Raw genomic sequence first — 23166 nt, forward strand, 5'->3', positions numbered from 1 at the left:
CTAGATAATAATATTTTACTGCTTACATACCATTATTCTTGCACAGGCAGGGGATGCTGGGGAGGGGGGGGGGGGGTAGCGGCCCAGCCCCTAGCCTGCCAACGTGCCAACTCCGCCGCCTCGCCAATGTAGGCCAGGCCGGGGACTACGCATGGCACAAGGCCTCAACATGCCTTTGGTAAGTACAAATTTCCAAGCTTCTTACGCTAACAACTCAAGCCCATTGTTTACTATTGTTAAACACATTAGTTGGCAAACATTACAATAATAATGTTTGTGTGCAGATTAAAACTCAGCTTCATTGTTCAGTATTATGAAACAAGTTCACAGATGTTCCAATAATTATGGTTTTGTGAAGATAACAACTCAGTTTCATTGTTTACCATCATGAAACAAGTTGACATGTTACAATAATTATGTTTGTGTACACAAAACTCTTTTTGGATTTTTAGGTTGCTCAATTTCCCCTTTTTTGCTGCGCTTTTATAACGCTGCCATGGTCTACTGCCAGTCTGTGATTTCTGCTTATTTCTTCAATGCATTTCTACTGTTTCCATCGCTCAGGTCACGCTATTTACTCATACGTAGTACTGCGATACTGATAGCTGTGCCATCATCGGGGATTGCTGTGCCCGTTGATGTGTGTGTGCGAGTTCATGTCTGTGTCTTTGAGTCCATATGTGTGTGCGTGTAGAGCCATGCGTGTCTTTCACTCCATGTGGGTGTCTTTTTCGAACGGACAACGTCAAAGTGTTTATGTGTGTGTGTTAGTCCATGTGTGTGTGTCAGTCGATCTGTGTGCGTGTACGTCGATGTGTATGTCAGTCCATATGTGTGTGTGTTAGTCCACATGTGTGTTTAAGTCTATACATGTGTGTGTCACTCGATGTGTGTGTGTAAGTCATTGCGTCTGTGTGTGAGTCCATATGTGTGTTAATCCATGTCTGTGTATCTAAAGTAGATATCTGTGTGTCACAGTCCATATGTGTATGTGTGTGTAGGGCTATGTGTGTGTCAGTCTATGTATGTGTAAGTTCATGTGTGTGTGTCTTAGTCCATATGTGTGTGTGTGAGTACATATGTGTGTTTACGTCAATGTGTGTTTTAGTCCACGTATTGCTGTGTGCGAGTCGGTGTGTGTGTGTGTCAGTCGCTGAATGTGTGTACGTCCATATATGTGTGCAACTCCATGTGTGTATATCTCAAGTGGATGTCTGTGTGACAGTCCACATGTGTATGTGTGTGTACGGCAATGTGTGTGGCACTCTATGTATGTGTGTGTGTCGCTGTATGTGTATACGTCGATATGTGTGTAACTCCATGTGTGCGTATCTCAAGTACATGTCTATGTGTGTGTGAGTCCATATGTGTGTGTGTCTGTAAGTCGATGTGTTTGTGTGTGTCAGTCCATATTTGTGTGTGTCTCAGTCCATGTGCGTGTGTGTTAGTCGCTGTGTGTGCATGCCTCCATGTTAGTCAGTGTAACTCCATTTCTTTGCGTGTCTATAGGTCCATGTATGCATCTTAGTCCATGTGTGTGCTTTATTGACCTGCTCAAGGCCTATGATACCATCAGTAGGTCTGGCCTCTGGGTTGCTCTTCGTACTTTCCGAGTCCCGAACCCACTTATCACCATCCTTAAGGACCTTCTTGATGGTGAGCGGCCCCGCGTCTTAACTACGTGGCCGTGAGTCAGAGCCATTCCCTTTACACCTTGGGGTGCAACAGGGATGTCCTCTGGCTCCCACATTGGGCCACGTAGTTCGTCGAGCCTTCAATGCCTGTACCGGAAGAATTCCCATCTGCTACAGATACAATGGGAGGCTGATCAATGCCCGGGTGCGGTCAAGGGATGGCTCCCTATTGCTCAACCACGTTATGTATGCCGATGATCTGCTAATGGCTGCTCACTCAGAGGAGGAGTTCCAGGTGCTGCTGCTGAACCTGGAGCTTGCCACCAACAGGTGGGGCCTTACCATCAGCCCAACCAAAGCTAAGCACCTGCCTGGCTATTTTGTACCATCGGACACTCCAACTCCACAACTCCCAATTGCTGATGGGCCAGTTGTGGAGACAGTGGAGAGTTTCCCTGGGCAGTGTGCTAATGACCGGCTCCGGTATAACAGCAGAGGTCTCACTCCGAATCAGTCGAGCTGCAGTATCTTTTCATTGGCTGCGTAACGCTGTGTGGACGCTACCTGGTCTATCACTCCGTACGAAGCTTCAGGTATTCTCAGCCACGGTCATTCCCTCCCTTCTCTATGCTTGCAAAACTTGGACCCCCCTAATGGAACATCTTCGCCGGTTATAAACATTTAGGCTGGCCTGCCTACGATCCATCCTGTCTTTAACCAGGCTGCATTGTGTGAGGAGCTCACAAATCCTTGAAAGATGTGGACAAAGTCCCATCGGTGACCTCCGGCAGGCAAGGCTGCGTTGCCTGAGTCATGTAGCCCGCATGGCCAGCCACCGCATGCCTAAACAGCTTTTGTTCCGCCGGATCGAGGGGGCTAAATGGATGCGGCACGGGCTGGAGAAGACATGGAGTTATGTGCTACAGGAAGACTTGGAGCTGAGTCCACTTGCGGATGACTGGTACCAGCCGTGTCAAGATCGGCCACTGGAGGAGGCTCCTGAAAGACGCTACTGGCAGTTGGAGGCAGTCACCCTCCAACAACAACGGAAGGCGGAGGAGCGACGCTCACAACAACGAGCGGAGCGCCGGGTGGCTAAAGCACAGAAAGTTGCCACAGTAGGGGCCACAGGTGCTGCATCAGCCAGTCGTCTTCGTCAGTCGACCTGTGCCATCTGGGTTTGCCCCGTGACCTCTTGCCAGCGGGCGTTCGACACTTCACGTGGCCTCAAGGTGCACATAGCCTGGCACAAGCGTTGTTGTGATGTCACCGCCACTTAGTGGCGAATGGCGGTTGTTGTTATTCAGTCTATGTATGTATGTGTGAGTGCATTTGTGTGTGTAGCTTTATGTGTGTGTGTGCGAGTCCATTTGTGTGTGTCACTACATGTGTGTCTGCCTTCTTCGCCCGGGCAACGCCGGGTACTTACCGCTAGTAGTCTATAGTTGTGAAGTGTATGGGGCCATCCATTTTGTATGTACGCAAAAATCTGTCAAAACCTGACCCCTCCCCCCCTCCCTGTACGCACGCGTACTTTTTACAACCCCCCCCCCCCCCCCGCAACTGCGTACATATGCTTGACCCCCCCCCCCCCCCCGAATCCTATAGAACGGCCGATATTTAATCCACGCAGAAACAATCAAGGATTAATAATATTAACGTGTTTAAGCAAACAGATAGCCCACCGCCGGACTATCTAACTCATTTGAAGGCCAATGTAGACAAATTATTATCGAGGCTTCACCGCCCCCCCCCCAACGTTTCCTATGCGTACGCACATTGTCAGTAGACCCCCCCCCCCCATACGCAAGCGTACGCATTTGGGTTAACTCCCCAAACTCCATGCGTACGGAATACATGGATGGCGCCTATAGTAGTGATTAGTGTCGTGTATAGTATGTATCATAGCAGAAAGCGTAGTATGCATGTATATTGAACTTATTTGGCACCTTGCGTAGCCAACCGTGCTAATTGGAGGTACAGGGGAAGTATAACAAACTAAACACAACAAAAAGCGGCAGTTCTAAAGAGAGAGAAATAAAACAAGGAGACAGTGTTATAGCAGCGAGACCGAGAGACAAACCACAGAGACAAGGAAGAGCACTCAAGGAGAGATAGAGATACAGACCGGGACAACAAGACAATAACAATAAGACAGACGCTTTCGCGACTTATTATTCTTCATAATAAAGGCTTTTTTGTGTTCGATCGCAGAAATATACATCCACCACAATTCTGGCAAATCGACTGATGAAGCTGGCTGTTGTAATAACCAGCGAAACGTCATTAACTCAAATTGTGAATGTTGTAGTGGGTTTATTCTCCAACACACAACTGGTTAGTGCTGAACTAGTAATTAATCGGAACGTTTTGTTTAGGTAACAAACCTTACTAATTGGCTGTGTCGGGTGGTGGTGGGTTAACAACACGTTTATATTTACGTGATCTAACCCAAAAACTGTATTATGAATGTTATTGTTTAATTAATGCGTGTTTGCATCTGGCAGGAAACCGGAGTACCTGAAAAAAAAATTCAGGTAAGCCCCACTGAGCTATGTAGCTTTATTCAGAAGCAACTTGGCCACAAATGACACCTGAGGTAGTGGCTTACCATGTGAACATTTATCGCAGCCAAATACTCTAAACGCGTGTTTCTAAATATGGAAGGGAAAACTGGAGGACCCGGAGAAAAATCCACGTGACCACGAGGAGAGACACGTGAAAAATCTAAATATACAGGCGTCAGGTCGGGATCAAATCCACGATCTCCTGCATACCAGGCGAGGGAGTTAACATCTCGCTCACGGGAAGGGAATGTCTCAACATGTGTGTGGTGATCCACCAACCCTTGCCTCCACGGTGCTGGATTACAGCAGCCATGCTGCTGTGATCCAATCAAAACGGTCTGCGAGCGAATCGCCGAACGTGCCAATCATGAAAAGGAATGCGTTTTAAGTGATCCTATACTAACCAATGGGATGACTCTATATGTGGATCAATTAGCAATGCATCGACGCAGTGATTCGCCCGCGAAATATGAACCAATACTAATACATCTATGATACGATAAATGTCATTCATGGATTCTCGATTGTTGTGCCAACGAGCTACAGCATGTGCATTGAGTTCATGCAAACCACACGTATTTCTTCATGTTAGTTGTATTATATTCTTACGTTCGATTTGATTTTAAACTGTATTCTGATTGTCTGACTTTATAATACGAAAATTTCGGCGGCCAGTGGCCGGCTTATCCTAGCTCCTGCGGAGGGCTTCTGGGGGCCTAACGCCTCGCCTGTCGTCCCCCAAAGATGTCCTCTTCTCCCCCCCAAATCTCCCAATGTTTGCAGATACTACTATTGTATGTAGGATGTGTAGGTAGAAATAAAGTCGGTAGATAGTATACACTACTGACTATTGTACGTAGGGTGTGTAGGCATATATAAAGTTAGTAGTTAGTGATAATACTGACTCTATTGTATGTAGGGTGTGGAGGCATATTTTAAGTCAGTAGATAGTAGATACTACTGACTGTTGTATGTAGGGTGTGTAGGCATATATAGTCAGTAGATTGTAGTTACTACTGACTATTGTATGTAGGGTGTGTAGGCAAATATAAAGTCACTAAATAGTAGATACTACTGACTATTGTATGTAGGGTGTGTAGGTATATATAAAGTCAGCAGATAGTAGATACTACTAACTATTGTACATAGGGTGTGTAGGTATTTATAAAGTTAGTATATAGTAGATACTACTAACTATTGTATGTAGGGTGTGTAGGTGTGATGCCACCGCCGCGAAGCCGCTCGGCGGGCGCCCCATCTACGACCTCGTCACCACCAAGCGACGGGGCCGACCCCGCTTCCCCCTCACCGCCCCCCACATAAACACACCCTCACACATTTTCCCACATAGAGCGCCGAGGGGAGGTCTCCTGGCTGGCAGGTTTTTACCCGAAAGCCCTCATAGGGATAATCTTCACGGTTTCCTATGGCCAGGGAATTGGGCGACCTCCCCCGATGCTGGTTCGCACTGCGGCGCTGTGACCCGGGTTGAGATCGCATGGTCACGATGGGGGCTGTCCAGCCACCACGGTTGAAACGCACCCCCCACACACACGTATCGACAAGGCCGGCAGGGGGGGGGCCACAGCCACGAACGAAGGGAGAAGCCAGGGGGGGGGGGGGGCTGATTGGCAGAACAAAGGCGCCGTGGACCGCCGCCAGCACCGCAGTCAAGCCAGCAGACCCATTGTTAGGGAAACCTTGGAATGCGGCTGATTAGCAGGGATGGTGTGCGCAGGGACCGCCGTAGCGCAGCAGCCGCGGCGAGCCTTTGTTACGGAAACCGCGGCTGATTGGCATAAGAAAGGTGCCCGTGGATCGGCGCCGCAATCGGCGGGGGTCCCATTGTTAGAGCAATCGGGAATGGGGCTGAACGAGCGTGGCGACCTGATTGGCCGAGAAGGCACTCGGGTCGGCATTCTTTGATGTAGATGGGGGATAAAAAGAGGACGCAGAGAGGTAAAACTCTCTCTTACTCGAAAAAGTCAGCGCTCGAGATGGCTACCAGCTCGGCCACCTGAACGTCCGTGCGACGCGTCGAGGTGAGCGGCGAGGAGACCAACACAACGCCGAGCGCATCCAACCGTGAGTAAAGAGGTAAAGGAGTATCCAAATCCGCTTAGAGCGTATCGAATTAGATAAACCGGGAATAGACCCTCGGGCATTAGCGTAGGTCAGCCTTGTCGATCCACACTGATTTAACAGCAAATCGCAGGCAGCCAATAATAAATCATTAACAACTAATCGTAGCCTCGTGTGGTTTCGACGAGAAGTGTGAACGCGCGCGGTGCTGTGTGTACATACGCTCACAGCGTGCGAGTGCTGCGCGGGGCCGGGCGAGGGGAGGTATCACGTTTGGATTGTCGGTGCTGTGTGTACGTACGCTCACAGCGTGTGAGTGCTGCGCGGGGCTGTGCGAGGGGAGGTATCGCATTTGGATTGTCGGTGCTGTGTGTACGTATGCTCACAGCATGTGTAGTCAGTGCTCTACGGGGGTGCGCTCGTAACGTGGGTGGTCGGTGTTGAGACGCGTTCTGCGTGAGGGCTCACACCCACCGCAAATACCTGTTCCACGGCCCCTTTAGACGAGCGGCCGCGCGTGTGCGAGCCACGCCATGGCCCTCCGACCTCCGACCCCCAGCTGCCATGCGATTTCTAGAGCGTGCACGGAGTTGAGCAGTAGCGTGCGGGTAGTTATTACCAATGTTTGAGGGAAGGTACATGGAGGGTGTTTGAATGAACAAGGTGGCTAAGGGACCAGCCGAGAGTTATGTCTCACAGAGAGGAATCGGGAGGCAGTAGCCCCCACATAGGCATATTTTAAGTCAGTAGATAGTAGATACTACTAACTATTGTACATAGGGTGTGTAGGTATTTATAAAGTTAGTAGATACTACTAACTATTGTATGTAGGATGTGTAGGCATCTATAAAGTTAGCAGATAGTAGATAATACTGACTCTATTGAATGTAGTATGTGTAGACATATACAGTGACGGAAAAAGTATTTGATCCCCTGCTGATTTTGTACTTTTGCCCACTGACAAAGAAATGATCAGTTTATAATTTTAATGGTAGGTTTATTTGAACAGTGAGAGACAGAATAACAACAACAAAATCCAGAAAGACGCATGTCAAAAATGTTATAAATTGATTTGCATTTTAATGAGGGAAATAAGTATTTGACCCCCTCTCAATCAGAAAGATTTCTGGCTCCCAGGTGTCTTTTATACAGGTAACGAGCTGAGATTAGGACCATACTCTTAAAGGGAGTGCTCCTAATCTCAGCTTTGTTACCTGTATAAAAGACACCTGTTCACAGAAGCAATCAATCAGATTTCAAACTCTTCACCATGGCCAAGACCAAAGAGCTCTCCAAGGATGTCAGGGACAAGATTGTAGACCTACACAAGGCTGGAATGGGCTACAAGACCATCGCCAAGCACCTTGGTGAGAAAGTGACAACAGTTGGTGCGATTATTCGCAAATGGAAGAAACACAAAAAAAACTGTCAATCTCCCTCTGCCTGGGGCTCCATGCAAGATTTCACCTCGTGGAGTTGCAATGATCATGAGAACGGTGAGGAATCGGCCCAGAACTACACGGGAAGATCTTGTCAATGATCTCAAGGCAGCTGGGACCATAGTCACCAAGAAAACAGTTGGTAACACACTACACCGTGAAGGACTGAAATCCTGCAGTGCCCGCAAGGTCCCACTGCTCAAGAAAGCACATATACATGCCCGTCTGAAGTTTGCCAATGAACATCTGAATGATTCAGAGGACAACTGGGTGAAAGTGTTGTGGTCAAATGAGACCAAAATGGAGCTCTTTGGCATCAACTCAACTCTCCGTGTTTGGAGGAGGAGGAATGCTGCCTATGACCCCAAGAACACCATCCCCACCGTCAAACATGGAGGTGGAAACATTATGCTTTGGGGGTGTTTTTCTGCTAAGGGGACAGGACAACTTCACCGCATCAAATGGACGATGGACGGGGCCATGTACCGTCAAATCTTGGATGAGAACCTCCTTCCCTCAGCCAGGGAATTGAAAATGGGTCGTGGATGGGTATTCCAGCATGACAATGACCCAAAACACACGGCCAAGGCAACAAAGCAGTGGCTCAAGAAGAAGCACATTAAGGTCCTGGAGTGGCCTAGCCAGTCTCCAGACCTTAATCCCATAGAAAATCTGTGGAGGCAGCTGAAGGTTCGAGTTACCAAACGTCAGCCTCGAAACCTTAATGACTTGGAGAAGATCTGCAAAAGAGGAGTGGGACAAAATCCCTCCTGAGATGTGTGCAAACCTGGTGGCCAACTACAAGAAACGTCTGACCTCTGTGATTGCCAACAAGGGTTTTGCCACCAAGTACTAAGTCATGTTTTGCAGAGGGGTCAAATACTTATTTCCCTCATTAAAATGCAAATCAATTTATAACATTTTTGGCATGCGTTTTTCTGGATTTTGTTGTTGTTATTCTGTCTCTCACTGTTCAAATAAACCAACCATTAAAATTATAGACTGATCATTTCTTAGTCAGTGGGCAAACATACGAAATCAGCAGGGGATCAAATACGTTTTTCCCTCACTGTATTCCTCCAAAATAAATACAAAATTGGGATGTGGGGGGGGGAGAGTGATTTGTTTTTGTTTTGCAGGGGAGGTCGAACATTATTGTAAACTTGATCAATCAACTTTTTACCCCCACATCCTGCTTTCTGTAACTATTTTATTCAGGCCATCTGAAAGGCTCTCATTATTTAGTTGACGGACACACGGAACGCCCGGCTTTCATAATATTATGTTGTTCTTCTTGTGAGGGCGTACAAAGCAAAGGTATTCATGTCTGCCTTTACATTACACTTGATACCGTAAGTGTCCGATTTCATATTGAACTCCATTCAGAATCAAAATATGTATTCATACTGGAGGAATTCAATGAGCTATGAAGCTTTTTTTCACAGATGTGTCAGTGAGTTTATACAAAGCAATGGTATTCACACGTCCGATTTGATATCCAACTGTATGTAGTCTTCTTCTTGGTTCTTTCGGTAAAGTCACGTAGAAGGGAAGTAATAAAATAATAAAAATAAAACATAATAAAACAATTCTCACGACGTTTCGGCCACAACGCAAGCAGCCGTCCTCAGGCGAAGAATGAGAACATTATCAAGCTAGGAGCTTATATAGGTGTAGCGAGGAGGAGCGCCTTAACAAAAGAATGTGCATATGAAGAGGAATTTAGCATACCAATGGACAATGCGTAGGGGGTGGGCGGAGGGGTTTCAAAGTCCCATTATGCCCATGCATTATGCAGGATCAACAGCACCACGGGGGGGCGCAAGGAACAGCGTTAATAAAGGACAGGAATGTTAGTGATATGTAGCTGCATTTACCAAACAACCACGTAGAAAACCGAAGTGAAAACTACATAAAAAAAAAAACTAAAATATAAACTGATACTTACTATACTCTACAATAAGCTGAGTTACTAACAACAAATAATAAAATTACAATTCTACGTCGTAAGAAGTATATAATATACTTCCATCTAAACTTTATTCTCTTAGCATATACAGTACTGCCATAGATAAACCCAACATTAAATTATATACTGTATTGCTGTAAACCACCCTATACTTTATACATTTTAATATAACACTATGTATTATTCAACTCACCCTAATGTGTATCGAAATGGTTTATTACGTCCTTCCAATGATTGCTAAGCCTGAATCCATCTTCTCGGTTAAAATTGTCTCTGTGTTTGTATATGTGGATCACCTCATGAACGAATCTCTCATGATAGCCAGATGGCTTGCAGAGAACCTCCGTCTTGGAGAAGTCAATGTCATGTGAGCCCACTGAGTTGTAACAGTGGTCTGCCACGGCTGAGGTGTTTGTCCTACCGTGTTTTAGATCAGCTTTATGTTCACGAATGCGGTCTGAGACGTGTCGTTTGGTTTCCCCAATGTAACTGCTACCACAGAGGCAACTTAGTTTGTAGACGCCAGGGTACTGTATGTCTGGAATCACATCTTTTACAGATGGTACCAGATCACGGATTTTATGTACTGTGTTGAATCGGACCTGGATCTTGTGTTTAATCAGGATTTTGGAGATCTTTTTTGTGACCCCAGCAATGTAGGGTAAGGTGATGGTCTTGAAAGGCTCCTCAACAGGATCTTTCTTGATGGTTGGAGTGATGGCTTTGCGGATTGTGTAGTCGGAGTAACCATTAGCCTTAAGAGCTTCGCGTACGTGTTTGAGTTCACTGGAAATGTGTTCATGGTCGGAGATGCATTGGGCTCTATGATATAGAGTCTTGATGAGGGAATTCTTCTGGGATGGATGGTGGTGGGAATCCGGTTTTAGATAAGCATCCGTGTGGGTGGCTTTCCTGTAGACAGAGTGGCTCATTGAACCATCAGGTCTCCTTTTGATTAGGACATCCAAAAAGGGTAGCTTGCCATCATTTTCGACTTCCATGGTGAATCTGATGGCTGGGTGTATGGAATTGATGTGGTCGAGAAATTGGTCTAGAGCAGGCCGGCCATGTGGCCAGATGACAAAAGTGTCGTCTACGTACCTCTTCCATAAGGTCGGGCGTAGAGTGGCAGTCTGGATGGCGTCCGTCTCAAATTTTTCCATGAAGATGTTGGCTACAACCGGAGATAGGGGGGAGCCCATTGGGGTGCCCTCAATTTGCTTGTAGAAGGTTCCATTCCAGGTGAAGTATGTATTGGTTAAGCAGTGTCTCACCAGGGGGGGTACCCCAGCATTTAATCCTTGATGAACCAAGTCTTCAATGATTGCGATGGTGTCAGGCACAGGCACCTTGGTGAACAAGGAAACCACATCAAAACTGACAAGCAGGTCCTCTGGGGACAGGGCAATCCCCTTGATTGTCGATACCAGGTCAGTAGAGTTTAGTACTGCAGAGGTGGTTTTTCCAGTGAAAGGCCGTAGGATTTCGGACAAAAAACGAGCCAGTTTGTAAGTGGGGGAGTTGATAGTAGAGACAATGGGACGAAGAGGTGTATCTTCTTTATGTATCTTTGGCAAGCCGTACAATCTTGGTGGCCTGGCTGCAGAAGGTTTCAACGAGAACTGTTTGGTCTGATCAATTAATGCGGTTGAAGCAGAAATGATGTTGTTGGTTTTGGAGACGAGGCTGTTGGTGGGGTCTCTTTTTATTTTTGTGTAGCTGCCATCGTTGAGTAGTTCTTGAATTTTGTTGTTGTATTCTATTTTGTCCATGATGACAGTGGCATTGCCTTTGTCGGCTGAGAGGATGACAATGTCATCCCTCTTTTTTAATTGAGCTAATTCAAAACGCTCATCTTTAATTACGACTTTGTTAACATCTAGCTTTTCAATGTGTGGGTCCGGTTTCTTGTTTGAGAGGCGGTTGAATTTGGAAATCAAGTTGTCCTTACATTTAGTCGACATAGCGGCAGCTGAAGAGGCAGTCATTTTTTCCACGTGTTCCCAATCCGATGTGGACATTGTTGCACTCAAAGATAAGTGTGATTTGTAGAGTGTCTTGTCTAACAAAGTCGTAATTAATCGCAGTAACAGTCCTATTTCTGAAGGTTTGAAATCCGTCTTAGCTAAAGGACTAAACTTTGCAGTCACACCTAGACACATACCAGTTAATGATATAATTGCTCGAGTAGATGTAGCTCTCAAGGGCTTGAGTCACATCGCTGCAGACGTAGCAAGATCTGAAATCTCTGTAACCCTCAAAAACGCTAAGATGCCAGCTAGCAACATCAGCAAAGATGAGCGTTTTGAATTAGCTCAATTAAAAAAGAGGGATGACATTGTCATCCTCTCAGCCGACAAAGGCAATGCCACTGTCATCATGGACAAAATAGAATACAACAACAAAATTCAAGAACTACTCAACGATGGCAGCTACACAAAAATAAAAAGAGACCCCACCAACAGCCTCGTCTCCAAAACCAACAACATCATTTCTGCTTCAACCGCATTAATTGATCAGACCAAACAGTTCTCGTTGAAACCTTCTGCAGCCAGGCCACCAAGATTGTACGGCTTGCCAAAGATACATAAAGAAGATACACCTCTTCGTCCCATTGTCTCTACTATCAACTCCCCCACTTACAAACTGGCTCGTTTTTTGTCCGAAATCCTACGGCCTTTCACTGGAAAAACCACCTCTGCAGTACTAAACTCTACTGACCTGGTATCGACAATCAAGGGGATTGCCCTGTCCCCAGAGGACCTGCTTGTCAGTTTTGATGTGGTTTCCTTGTTCACCAAGGTGCCTGTGCCTGACACCATCGCAATCATTGAAGACTTGGTTCATCAAGGATTAAATGCTGGGGTACCCCCCCTGGTGAGACACTGGTTAACCAATACATACTTCACCTGGAATGGAACCTTCTACAAGCAAATTGAGGGCACCCCAATGGGCTCCCCCCTATCTCCGGTTGTAGCCAACATCTTCATGGAAAAATTTGAGACGGACGCCATCCAGACTGCCACTCTACGCCCGACCTTATGGAAGAGGTACGTAGACGACACTTTTGTCATCTGGCCACATGGCCGGCCTGCTCTAGACCAATTTCTCGACCACATCAATTCCATACACCCAGCCATCAGATTCACCATGGAAGTCGAAAATGATGGCAAGCTACCCTTTTTGGATGTCCTAATCAAAAGGAGACCTGATGGTTCAATGAGCCACTCTGTCTACAGGAAAGCCACCCACACGGATGCTTATCTAAAACCGGATTCCCACCACCATCCATCCCAGAAGAATTCCCTCATCAAGACTCTATATCATAGAGCCCAATGCATCTCCGACTATGAACACATTTCCAGTGAACTCAAACACGTACGCCAAGCTCTTAAGGCTAATGGTTACTCCGACTACACAATCCGCAAAGCCATCACTCCAACCATCAAGAAAGATCCTGTTGAGGAGCCTTTCAAGACCATCACCTTACCCTACATTGCTGGGGTCACAAAAAAGATCTCCAAAATCCTGATTAAACACAAGATCCAGGTCCGATTCAACACAGTACATAAAATCCGTGATCTGGTACCATCTGTAAAAGATGTGATTCCAGACATACAGTACCCTGGCGTCTACAAACTAAGTTGCCTCTGTGGTAGCAGTTACATTGGGGAAACCAAACGACACGTCTCAGACCGCATTCGTGAACATAAAGCTGATCTAAAACACGGTAGGACAAACACCTCAGCCGTGGCAGACCACTGTTACAACGCTGTTCCTTGCGCCCCCCCGTGGTGCTGTTGATCCTGCATAATGCATGGGCATAATGGGACTTTGAAACCCCTCCGCCCACCCCCTACGCATTGTCCATTGGTATGCTAAATTCCTCTTCATATGCACATTCTTTTGTTAAGGCGCTCCTCCTCGCTACACCTATATAAGCTCCTAGCTTGATAATGTTCTCATTCTTCGCCTGAGGACGGCTGCTTGCGTTGTGGCCGAAACGTCGTGAGAATTGTTTTATTATGTTTTATTTTTATTATTTTATTACTTCCCTTCTACGTGACTTTACCGAAAGAACCAAGAAGATGAATCCCTGCAGTCACGAAAGCTTTAAATCGAAATGTATGTAGTCTGACTGTAGTCTGAGTGTGTACAAGACGATGGTTATCCTGATGTCCGATTCTAAGGCAGGCGTGTAGGGGTACTGCGCAGTGTAGAATTGCTATATTGATCGTACCGATGTGTGTGTGTGTGTGAAGTTGTTTAATGACTGTAATCATGAGAGGTTTGCGAATGAGACATGGCTGGCTGAAAGAGGCACGCCACACCACGTTTCAGCCATTGGGTACAAGCAGCAGATTGACGAACTCATTTCATTAGAGCTTGGTTTGTTATCCTTCCCCCCCCCCCCCCCCGGCACCTCTGATTAGCACAGTTGGCTACGTACGGTGGGAAAGAAGTTCAACATACACACATACACCAGCAGAACCACAGCAGCAGCGAGCCGAACTTTGGAGCCAGCTATAAGAGCAGTAAACCTGCAGTCTACGCTTACGTCACTACGTTCAGCTTTTGAAGTGGAGTGAATGGAATGTTGGCCGTGGAAGATGTCAGTGAGGCTTCCTCCCTCTGCCTTGTTCCTAACGATGCGTAGCGTTCCTCCTGGTCGTGTGCAGCCACAAAAGCCAGAAGCAAGGCTTAGAGCGGCGTCTTGTGCGGACTGGAGGGAGCAAGCAGGAGTGGGGATCTAACCCAGGCTTCTACCCTCACCAGGACTGCTGCGAGCTGAAACTTGAGTGGCTGGCCTGCCAGCTGATGTCCGGTGGAGCGGATGTGCTGTGCAGTCTTGGACTATGTGAATCGTCTGTGTGTGTCAGGATTGCGTGGAGCCACAGGCGTAAGTGAAGTTCAGACTTGTAGGTAGGGCCGTATTATTCAACAGACCCACAGTAGGCACTGTGCTTAGGGCCAAATCACTCACCCACCCACTCACACACCCACTCGCCTAATCACCAGGGCCATATCAAACAATAGGCTACTGTGCATAGGGCCTACGAAAACTAAAAGGGCCTAGGAAATAAATGTTGACCATACTTATTTGTTTGTATGATACATTATTTTTAACCAAGAAATATCCTTGAATAAATGTATTTATATATAGCAAGGATAGGCAACAGTGTATATACAAAGAGGCAGTCATATCAATCGTGTTTTTTTTTTTCATAAGGAGAGAGATATTAACACTGGAGATTAATACTATTTGGTTCTTTCGGTAAAGTCACGTAGGTAGAAAAATAATAGATCACGACGTTTCGATCGCAACACAAGCAATCGTCATCAGGTGGGACAACTACGGCAAGAAAAAACTGCTGAAGTAGGCGAGAGAGCTGCTGTGGCACGAGGTTATATAGAGAAGTGAGGGGGGGGAGATGAGGCAGGGCAGAAAGTAGACCCGACCGCAGCACCCGGGTCACTGCAGCCGACCTCTCCAGTGCTGCCGCGGTGGCCCACTTTACTCTCCACCCCTACTGCCTACTTCAGCAGTGTGGTCTTGCTGTGGTTGTCCCACCTGATGATGATTGCTTGTGTTGCGATCGAAATGTCGTAATCTATTATTTTTCTACCTACGTGACTTTACCGAAAAAACCAAAGAGTTTGGATTTCTGCAGTCACGATTAACTTTTCGAGATTTTTGTCATTGCCAAATTAACAAAAACATCTTCTAATGGTGTTTTCCACACAATCTCATTCTCAATAAAGAACAGTACAAGGGAAAACATGCGGTATTGTTGTCCTATGGTTGATGGGAGACAGTTTTTTGTTTAATCCGCTTTAGCGAGTAACAGGGTCGTAGTAGCATGGATAGCAGGACCAGCTGAACAGAGCTATCACTGAAGGCTTACGAAACAGAAGTGCCTAAGGCCTACAAGAACTTTCATCCAGCCCTGGGGGAATGGAGCGGTGGTGTAGCGGTTTGTATGCTGATTTACGGACCTGGCGAACCCGAGTTCGATTCCCGCTCATGGCTAACACAAGTGACGATTATCTGAACCGATCCTGGGCCTCCCCATAGGTCGACTCAGCCTAAAATGAGTACATGGTGCGGTGTGGAAACATCGCCACTGGGGAGACAAAGGCGATCGGGTGTGGTGATGGGCCACCCCACCCCCTTGTGTGGCACAGTGCCAGCCTTCATAGGTGCTACTACTCGTTAACAGCACTTGCCCCAACGGTATGTTAAGGCTACACGGGGAATCTTTATCTTTGTATTTCTCGGGGTTGTGTTGCACTATGTCTGTTGACCGAATCAAAATACTTTTTTCCTTCCGTTATTTATTTATTTGCTTCCAGAAATCAGGTTAACCTCCGAATGTCCACCATGTTCATCATGCGGATTGCTTGCTTTTCCAAGCTGCCATGCAGCTTGGAAAATACGAACCAACGACTTTAGTGCCAATACGTGGCTTATTCACACAGTCTGTTCTAAAAGGAAAGGGACAAACATATTCATGGTGAGTGTGGACTCAATCCCAGAATGCAGTTTCAAACGTATATTGTGGAACACACTAACAATGCAGTGCCAAGAATACACTACATCAGTGAGTGTTTATATTAACCTTGTTTGCTACTGTTGTATCCCCCTTGTTCCAAACAAGTAACCCCCTTGCCTGACCCAACGAGTTTCTGAGAAATAAATTAATAAAATAATTACCATCAATATTTTAGCCAATTGTCCATTTTGCGAGGTGTCCTCGTGATGTAATGTGCTGGTTACTCTTGTAAACCACATTGTTTACTATCAGTGAGTTTAGCAAGGTTTTTATATCGTTTTAGGTTACTATATGGATTTCAATCTTATCATCGTTATTTTATATTGGCAGATGCATACGTGATTATTCACCAATAACTCTCACGTATAATATAATTTCACACATTTATAAATCACCTCACGTACCCCCTGAGACACCGCATGAAACAAAGTTGTGGTCTAATATGATATCGTCTTGTTTGTGCATTGCACGGACTCTGTCACGTAGTGCACCGGGACATGAATTCGGGCATCTTCACATGGTTCTGGCGCTCCCACTGGATTGCATACTCAGGAATACAGTCAATAATAAGTATAACCCGTAAAAACAAAGTTTTTCACTCTAAATCCTTTATATGCGTGGCGGCTAGAGTCCTCTCGTCCTCTGGCTTGAGATGGCTGCCACCTATGGGTCAGATGATTGTCTGCAGTATTAAACAATTGGTAATTAAATATTTAATTTGTTTTCCCTAAACAGTGTAACATTTTGGAGAAAAAAATTCACGAACATTAATTGTCTCGCACAACGAGTCTGTGTGCAAAATGTCAGCTCGATTGGATCACGGGAAGTGGGTTAAAAAACGACCGAAAGATTTGCACGGTCCTAAGCAAGCAAGCACGCAAGCACGCAAGCAAGCAAGCGAACTTAATATACAGGATTTATAAGTATAACCCGTAAAAACAAAGTTTTTCACTATAAATCCTTCATATGCGTGGCAGCGAACTTAATATAAAGGGTTTAAAAATATATTCGCCTGTGGAGGACGCGGGGATCGATACCGCGACCTTTGGCATGGGAAGCGAGGGCGCTACCAACTGCGCTACTCCGCCACGGCCTGTGGAGGGGTTACGCTCTGGGCTCTTATACTGTGACGTTCAGCCAAAGCGATGAATGAGTTCTATTTGAATATATGTAAAATAAAAATTTTTTGCCTAAAAAGTGTAAAATTTTGGGAATTTTTTTTTCACGAACATTAATTGTCTGGCACAACGAGTCTGTGTGGAAAATGTCAGCTCGATTGGATCACGGGAAGTGGGTTAAAAAACGACCGAAAGATTTGCACGGTCGTAAGCAAGCAAGCAAGCACGCAAGCAAGCAAGCATGCGAACTTAATATAAAGGATTTAAAAAATGGGCATCGTTCATCTGGTACAATAGAATGCGGCCACATAAGCAGCCTCACATTAAATCGGACACCCGTGTGAACGCGCTGAACATCACAGCACCTAGGAGTGTGGCCGACATTACAGAATTAATGTTCATATCACATCGGATATCAGAATACCATGGGTTTGTGTGCACTCACATAACCTATGTCAAAATAAAAACTGACATCAGAATACCACTGTCTTATATAGACTTACAAATACAAGTTAACATAAATATGTATAGTCACAGAATATATTTAAAATGAAATAGGACATCAGAATACAATGGTCTTGTATGAACTCAGAATCGAGGCTATGATGAAATCAGACATCAGCATAGTATTGTTTTAGACTTACATATCATATTAACATAACAGTTGAACATAAACTAACATTAAATCTGACACCAATGTTTTTTATGCACTCTCAACCGCAAAATGTTAGATAAAATTGACAATTGCAAAACGGCTGCCCGATGGACAGAACAGAATCGATAACGATAGACACATCGATCCACAAGACCGTACATGGGCAAAGTCACGCCCCATTCGGGCAACGCCACGCCCACTTTCTTCCACATATGGGCAGATCCGTGATCCACGATCCGTGATCCATCACGTGTCTGATTTTAATTGCATTACAAAACCACCACCACTGCCCAGTATCCCATGTCCTCTAAGCAATAATCAACATTACAGTACTTAAACGACAGAGGTGTAACCCTGCAATGAAACTACAACTATTTTTATTTTCTCAGGTAAGGCCCACTGAGCTATAAAGCTCTATTTTGTATGTCTGATAAATTTCTGTCGCAAACTGTGTTAATCAGAAGCGACTTGGCCATAAATGAAACTTCAACGAAGTGGCTTCTCATGTGGAAATTGATTGCAGCAACTCCTCTAAATGCGCGTTGATTCTTAATGTGGAAGGAAAAACCGGAGGACCTGGAGAAAAATGTACTTGACCACGGGGAGAGAGACATGCAAACTCCAAATATACAGCAGGCGTCAGGGTCAACCTGCATACCAGGCAAGGTATTTCACATCTCCTAGCCACAATTCTGACAATTTTGGTAAATTAATTGGTCATGCAACTAAAGGGAGCTCTGGGAAAGCCATCTAGAGAATGTGTTCTGGCTGACACTTTGACGCTGGCCAGCCGTCTTTAAATAGGCACGGGTGTACTTGGGTGGACTCTTTCAAACTAATGGCTGAATATAGGGTGAGCTAGTGTATACATACAGGTAGGTATATCTATCAATACTCTCAATGCCCTGCCATAATCCCAATTACTTTTCTTCAGTCCATGATGATGCCTTTTGGCTTGCATACGGTGTGGGAATAGCATCTACCGCTGCACTTATTGAGTGCGAGACGAAGCCGGAGGTTAGTCGTTATCACACCTTCTCTCTCCTTGAAGCGCAGGCGGACTCCTCCGCCAGGCAGCCGCGTGGATTCCTCGCACTCGCCTCCCTCAGACTGCCGCTTGCTCTGGAAGTATTTGAGGATCTTCGAATTGTTCAGGGCTGGGAGGGCGCTCACGTCCACCTCGTTGCTGCTGCTGCTGCCTTCCATCGCAGCAGCAGCAGTAGCAGCACCTCTGACTTGCACGGTAGGCTACGTACGCTGCGAAAGAAGTTCAACGTACATACATAGAGCAGCAGTAGCACCTTCAACTATCACAGTTGATTACGTACGGTGCAAAAGAAGTTCAACGTATCCACATACAGCAGCAGCAGCCCGGTCGCCAGTCGTGTGCTGGCTAAATGCGACAAACGGAATGCGGATGCGCAGGTCGTGGCTGGGTTCAAAGTAACAGAATGCACATTGGTGATAGGATCACTACCCAAGAGCAAATACGAAACTCGAAAAGTAGAAGTTCAGTTGAAAGGTGTGTGAAAGGCAGTACAACACAAGGCAACCACTGCGTGACTGTATAAATAAGTTAAATTGTTTATTATACAGCTTTAGGTTATTTTCAAACAATCTCTTTTCATCCCTCGGGGATTATTATATTTACGTTTATATTAAACTTCATGAGAATGCTGCCACTGGACTTTTTTTTTCTCACCACGTTAGTCAAGCAGGCAGGCCCAGTCCATTTATCGCATTGTAGCTGTGAATGGGATTCGAACTCGGATGAATGGTTTATTTATATTCCCACACACCCTATACATCTATAATAATACACAGTGCATTTGACAATCCCCTGCTCGGTGAATGCCTCCCGACACCGTATCAATCACCACTGCTGTTAGCCATGGCTCCGTTTGGCCATGGGTGAGTTATCCAAGGGTTAGTTAGCCATGGGTCAGTCAGCCATGGGTGAGTTAGCCATGGGTAAGTCAGCCATGGGTCAGTCAGTTAGCCATGGGTCAGTTAGCCATGGGTCAGTTAGCCATGGGTCAAGTACCCATGGGTCAGTTAGCCATGGGTCAGTGAGACTGAATTCCACTGATATAAAATGGGGGCGTTGCCGATGTTGCGGATCCATTGCAGCCATTACGATCACTTTCAACATTGACCATTTTTTATTTTGGTTTAGTGCCAAAAAATATAAATTGCCGATTGTTTGAGGATCAGAGAGATGTCGTGGGCCACAGTGCAGCAGTGTACACTGTAGTCTGTTGTGAAGAATAAAAACGTATCTGCAACAGTTCCCCGGACTCCTGTAGACCGTACGTAGTCGACCGCGCTAATCGGTAGTGCGGAGTATATTCACTCACGACAACGAAACTGGAGATGATGAACTAAAGACAATGATACCAACGTATAATGTGGATAACAACAACGAACACGACATTCCTTATATTATTTATGTTTATTATTTTTATTTTATTTTACCAGGTAAGGCCCACTGTGTCTTATGGCGTGGACATTTATAGCAGCCAGATAAATCCGCGATGTTGATTCTCGATTGGGAGGGAAAATCGGAGGACCCGGGGAAAAATCCACGTGACCACGGGAAGAGAGAGAGACACGCAAACTCCAAATATACAACAGGCGTCATGGTCTCGATGGAACTAACGACCTCCTGTATACCAGGCGAGGTAGTTAACATCTCGCCACGTCGTTCTAAAGGCGACGTGCACAATGCAGCCACAAACCACGCGTCGACCTCGCAAGTTCAAAGCGAGGTCACGGACATCGCCAATACCCGCACAATTGCAGCATCACTACCGGCCCTAGCCGGTCCAAGCAGCCACCGCCCACTACACAGTCATTCTCCCACAATGCCCTCACGGCCTTGCAGACCCCAATATAATTTGACGTAAAAACACAAAATGGACATTCATTGAAACGCTTATTGTAGACTAAGGTTGCACCAGGTTGCTGAAACAGGGTGTGTGGTGGGTTATACGACCTGTTTAGGGGCAATGTACACCGTTGTTAAACACAAAGTCATAAAGTTTGCTGACCCACAGACCCAACACGCAGAGACCCACAGACTCAACAAGGGGTCACGAGTCGATTGGAAAGGGGGAAAGCAGAGAAAGAAAGGATCAAGCGGCAGCGGCAAGGGCTCGGAATTTTTATTTAGACTGCAGGAGGAATCCGATGAGCTATGAAGCTCTTTTTATAACAGGTAAACGTTTTAAATCAGTGCCTCACATTCTGCACGGGGTGATCGAAGCCGGAGCCACGTTGCAGAGGAGGAACATCCCAAGGCAGTTCGGCAGCATTTGGTGGGCATCTCTTCAAAGGGCTGGCAGGGGCTGAATGAGCGCAAGTTCTATGGAACGTCGCCTGAACGTATTACCCTCGCATTGAATATTGCAGTGACTGATTGTAATGACGTATGGTATTAGAAATATATCCGTATTTAATTTTAGATTTCGGGTGTATGAATGTTTGTGGACACCAAGGAGGGTTGGTAGCGGGTGGACAAAAGCAGACTCGTCTTCCCGGAGCCAAGCGGTTCTCCAGAGTCTGGAAGAGCATGGAGTTGAGACTGGAAAGCGAACAATGAGACCAGGGACGTGAGATCGCTCACACGAAGCGAAGTATAATCGCTGTTGTGTTGCCAGTCTGGTTGACTGTGTATCGCTGCATAGACTGATGAGAGGGTGCTAAGGACACATCCTGACGTGGGAGTAAATATACCCGCAGATGCCATACGTGTGATGAGATGATGTTGAGTAGGAAAAAAACGCACCCTGGGAGAATATGGATGTTAACTGGGTGAGACAAATATAAATTCCTCCACGCTGAAATAACCCCCCATTATTTCTACTTTGAATATTTAATGTTTAGACGCTGTTACCTGTGCAAATGATCTCGGAGATGTACATTCAGTACATCACCAATGGAAAGTTGGTCGATTTGAAAAGGCTCAAGTCCGTCGAGATGCTGGTTTACAAACAGCTAGTAGCCGATAATTGAGCCTTCGTGGCACGTGCGGATTTTGGCTAAGCATCAAACAAAGACGGTGGTCACCGCATCGCACGGCGCTTTCAGGTGCGCTTCTGCGGCCGTCTGCAACGCTCTTCCTTCCGATATTTGGTAGCCACTTGAGCTATGCACTTTTAAACCATCTAGATTGATAAACTGACTTTTGAAAAATATTTTACGTGTTTAGTTTGTTGTCCTTTCTGCCACACCTCCGATTAGCACGGCTGGCTACGTACAGTGCGAAAGAAGTTGAACATATGTACATATACTGTAGCAGCCCAAAAGAAACATTGATTTGCAAGATGTGTTGATTTGTCACGAGTGCATGCGCGGGTCTGAAATGTCTGGAATTTTATCGTTTCTGCTTGTCCAGAATTGAACTACAGTGTCACGTGAAAACTCACACCACGAGACCAGAAACAAGCCCCCAAATAAAGATATATTACTGCCTCACTCTCTCAATATGGCAGCAACTTGATTCTGAGAGAGAGCTTGAAAATGGCTCTCATTATGGGCATCAGAGTGGCGCATTGGTGACACTCGTGCCTCAGAGTTAGATTTCCTCGGTTGGATACCCACTCGGGTGCCTTTCTGTGTGGAGTCTCTGTTCTCCCCCTACTGTGCACGGATTTCCTCTGGCTCCTCCAATTTCCTTCCATAACTGTTACATACGTGCACGTACATATTACGTTTATGTTGAATGTAAAAGTACGACATCATTACAATTCTGTAACGATGATGTGACAAGGTTTTGGCAATCTATTTACAACACACTTTTCCAATGTAACGGGAAGGTGTTTATCAAAACGTAGAAATGAAAATTGCTGAGAAGTACAATGTGACCGTAAGCATTCTGCGACATTGTGCCAACGTTGTTGGAATGTATAATTGTTACCTGGGAGTTAGCAGAGGGCAATGCAGCAAAATCGACTCCTAATCAGGGCCGATTAATTTTATTGCAACGGTTTGTTGTGGACGAAATGTAGAAACAACCTTTCACATATTTAAATTTAAATTCTGTGTTTATACATTTTGCAAACACAATAGATATAAACAATTTAATTGCCTCCATTTGTCGATCAGATTGCTTAAACTCAAGACATCACTTAACGCACTGGCTTTTTC

The 23166-nt window shown here is 45.7% G+C and overlaps 1 protein-coding gene across 3 annotated transcripts in view; it reads right to left on the reverse strand.

Annotated features, from left to right (window-relative positions):
• LOC144737983 (protein mono-ADP-ribosyltransferase PARP14-like) overlaps nucleotides 1-19414 on the reverse strand; it is a 124663-nt gene extending 105249 nt beyond the window's left edge. For 2 of the 3 annotated variants that reach the window (XM_078620904.1, XM_078620905.1), the window contains exon 1: nucleotides 19053-19414. In XM_078620904.1, the coding sequence (XP_078477030.1) occupies nucleotides 19053-19224 (172 nt within the window). In that variant the 5' untranslated portion in view covers nucleotides 19225-19414. The remainder of the gene's footprint in view (nucleotides 1-19052) is intronic. The other variant, XM_078620903.1, reaches the window with a different exon arrangement.
• Nucleotides 19415-23166: the final 3752 nt, after the last annotated feature.

Source organism: Lampetra planeri, chromosome 76, assembly GCF_965212315.1.
Source record: "Lampetra planeri chromosome 76, kcLamPlan1.2.h2, whole genome shotgun sequence".
Lineage (NCBI taxonomy): Eukaryota > Metazoa > Chordata > Hyperoartia > Petromyzontiformes > Petromyzontidae > Lampetra > Lampetra planeri.